Genomic DNA, 2,067 nt, shown 5'->3' with positions numbered 1-2,067 from the left:
AAAATAAACCGAAACACATACATAGTGCAGTCTGCGTCAAGATTTGTGCAGAGAGCGAGTGAGAGTGTCCCATGTCTGCTGTGATGCGAATACGAGTAGGTAGAGGTTGGGATCGGACCAGACTCGAGCGGCGAACGAGTGCATTACGGGTGTCGATTGCCAGGCTCATACCTTGACCAGATCCAGACGGATTACTAGAAAGCGAGGGCATCGAGAGGCTCAGCGGTAATGACCGTATTTGCAGTTGACCCCGTCCTTGCACACCCATCTCAAAATCAGCAGTCCGCCATCTCCACTTCGTGCACGCTACTGCACGCCGTGTGCAGATATCCGAACGGGCAGCCATACAGTGAACTATCGGAGAAGAGCGAATCGAATTCGCCGTAGTCGTCAGAATCGGCGGTAGATGCTGACGAAGAGACACTCACACTGAGTCACAGTACTTGCAATGTATGACAAGCTGCCCCCGCCTCGTTCCTTTTCCAACAGCATTCGCGACGGAAGAGGATAAATGCGTTCTCGGGCCGTTTGATGTGGTCTTCGTCTCTGTGCCTTGGTTGCTGCACGGTCCCAGCGAATCGAGTTGTGCGTGTGTGCGGATTGTGATGTTGTGAGGGTTGCAGAGGTCGAGATTGCGCTTGTGAGACAGGTTATGGAATTGACGGAGTGAAATGTTAGCGTGTGCTAGTACTTAAGCAAAAAGAAGGATGCACCGTGACGGTGTGAAGCAAGGATGAGTGGCGCACCCAGGTTAAGGTCCTGAGCGTTGAACGAGCTGATTGGGCAGCAGGCGAAGCCGTGTCTATACGTGCACGTTGCATGCTCTGACTATGTCTTGTAATCAGAGGTGCAGTGAACTTAGCCGTTGTGGGTGATTGCAAAGGTGTATCTCTGGGACGTTCTGGCTCGAAGGGAGAGGGTGACATGGGTGACGTGAACGGACTCGGCTCAGGAGGGGTAAGCGGTGGCCACTGCTTACCTTATTCTAAATGGTGTCATGGACGGCACTGAGGAATGTAAATACAAGCAGGGTGGACCTGTCAAGAGTGATGTCAAGCATGGAATGAATGGAGAAGTAGAACACGTACAGTATCGGAGAGAGGGTGGTACCATAGGAGTGGTCGTACATGGACATTGTCGCGAGCATGTGCTCGTCGATTATTGCTTGCGCTGCAGAGTGGGAAGAAGTATGCGGATGCATGGAGTTATTGAAGGAGTCGTTCGGCATTAGTCAACAAGATGCGCGAATGCGAATGCGAAAAGGAAGGCGAACGTAAAAAAAGGAGGACAATGAAGGAGAGGCAACACGAGACACAGAGTGAGGAGCGGAAGGGATGGAAGGGAGACAAAATGTTGGGAGGAGAGGGATGAGCAACTATTGTGCAGGCTATTATGAAGTGGACTGGCTGCTTACCGCTTTACGTTGAAGGACCGTGTAGTCATATCAGTGGCACAACATGGGATATGAGGCTCCGTACAGGCACTGCAACAGTAGATTAGAGAGACGAGTTGCAGCAATGTTTATTTCTGTTGTTGCTCTCGGAGTACCTGCTGGAGGACATTTAAAGCAGAGGACTTGGCTGGAGGGAACGAAAGCAACGACATAGTGTCAGGGCAGAGGGTTAGACTTAGAGAGATGGTGGAGGTCGGAGAGAAAGAGTGACAGCTGTAAGTGCGTCATTATATGCTCTCGATCTTCAGCATGTGATTACGTAATCAATGTTCGTGATAGTAGCAAAGCTGTAAAGCAAATCAATTATTATATTTAGATGTAAAATAAAAGTATTAATTTACTCTATAATACAGTTGATAGCAATCTGGCATGTTTATATTCTCTTAAACAGAGTAATATAAGTGTTACAGGTAGTTGAAATCATTGTATAGATAATACAAACTGTTTTACAATGTAAATATAAGACTGTCTTCAAAATTATAATATAGGTATAATGCTTTAGCTTATAATTTAAGGTTATCATATTGTATTCAATGAATTGTAATCATTTACAACACTTTTAGAGTCTTTATATACTTTAATATACCTTATTTTATCCTTATAGTTGTGTTCTA

The 2,067-nt window shown here is 46.3% G+C and overlaps 1 protein-coding gene across 1 annotated transcript; it reads right to left on the bottom strand.

The window, feature by feature from the left end:
* Positions 1 to 36: 36 nt before the first annotated feature.
* Positions 37 to 1,228, bottom strand: FOMMEDRAFT_164147 (uncharacterized protein; the record flags this gene model as incomplete). Its single annotated transcript, XM_007272398.1, has 6 exons — positions 37 to 78; positions 137 to 354; positions 429 to 684; positions 747 to 971; positions 1,025 to 1,037; positions 1,089 to 1,228. 6 exons carry the CDS (start codon positions 1,226 to 1,228, stop codon positions 37 to 39), a joined length of 894 nt encoding a protein of 297 aa, XP_007272460.1.
* Between the last annotated feature and the right edge of the window lie 839 nt (positions 1,229 to 2,067).

The sequence above is a fragment of the Fomitiporia mediterranea genome (genome assembly GCF_000271605.1).
Source record: "Fomitiporia mediterranea MF3/22 unplaced genomic scaffold FOMMEscaffold_1331, whole genome shotgun sequence".
NCBI classification, from domain to species: domain Eukaryota; kingdom Fungi; phylum Basidiomycota; class Agaricomycetes; order Hymenochaetales; family Hymenochaetaceae; genus Fomitiporia; species Fomitiporia mediterranea.
The sequence above is the reverse complement of the archived record's forward strand: the minus strand, read 5'-3'. Positions and strand labels throughout refer to the sequence as shown.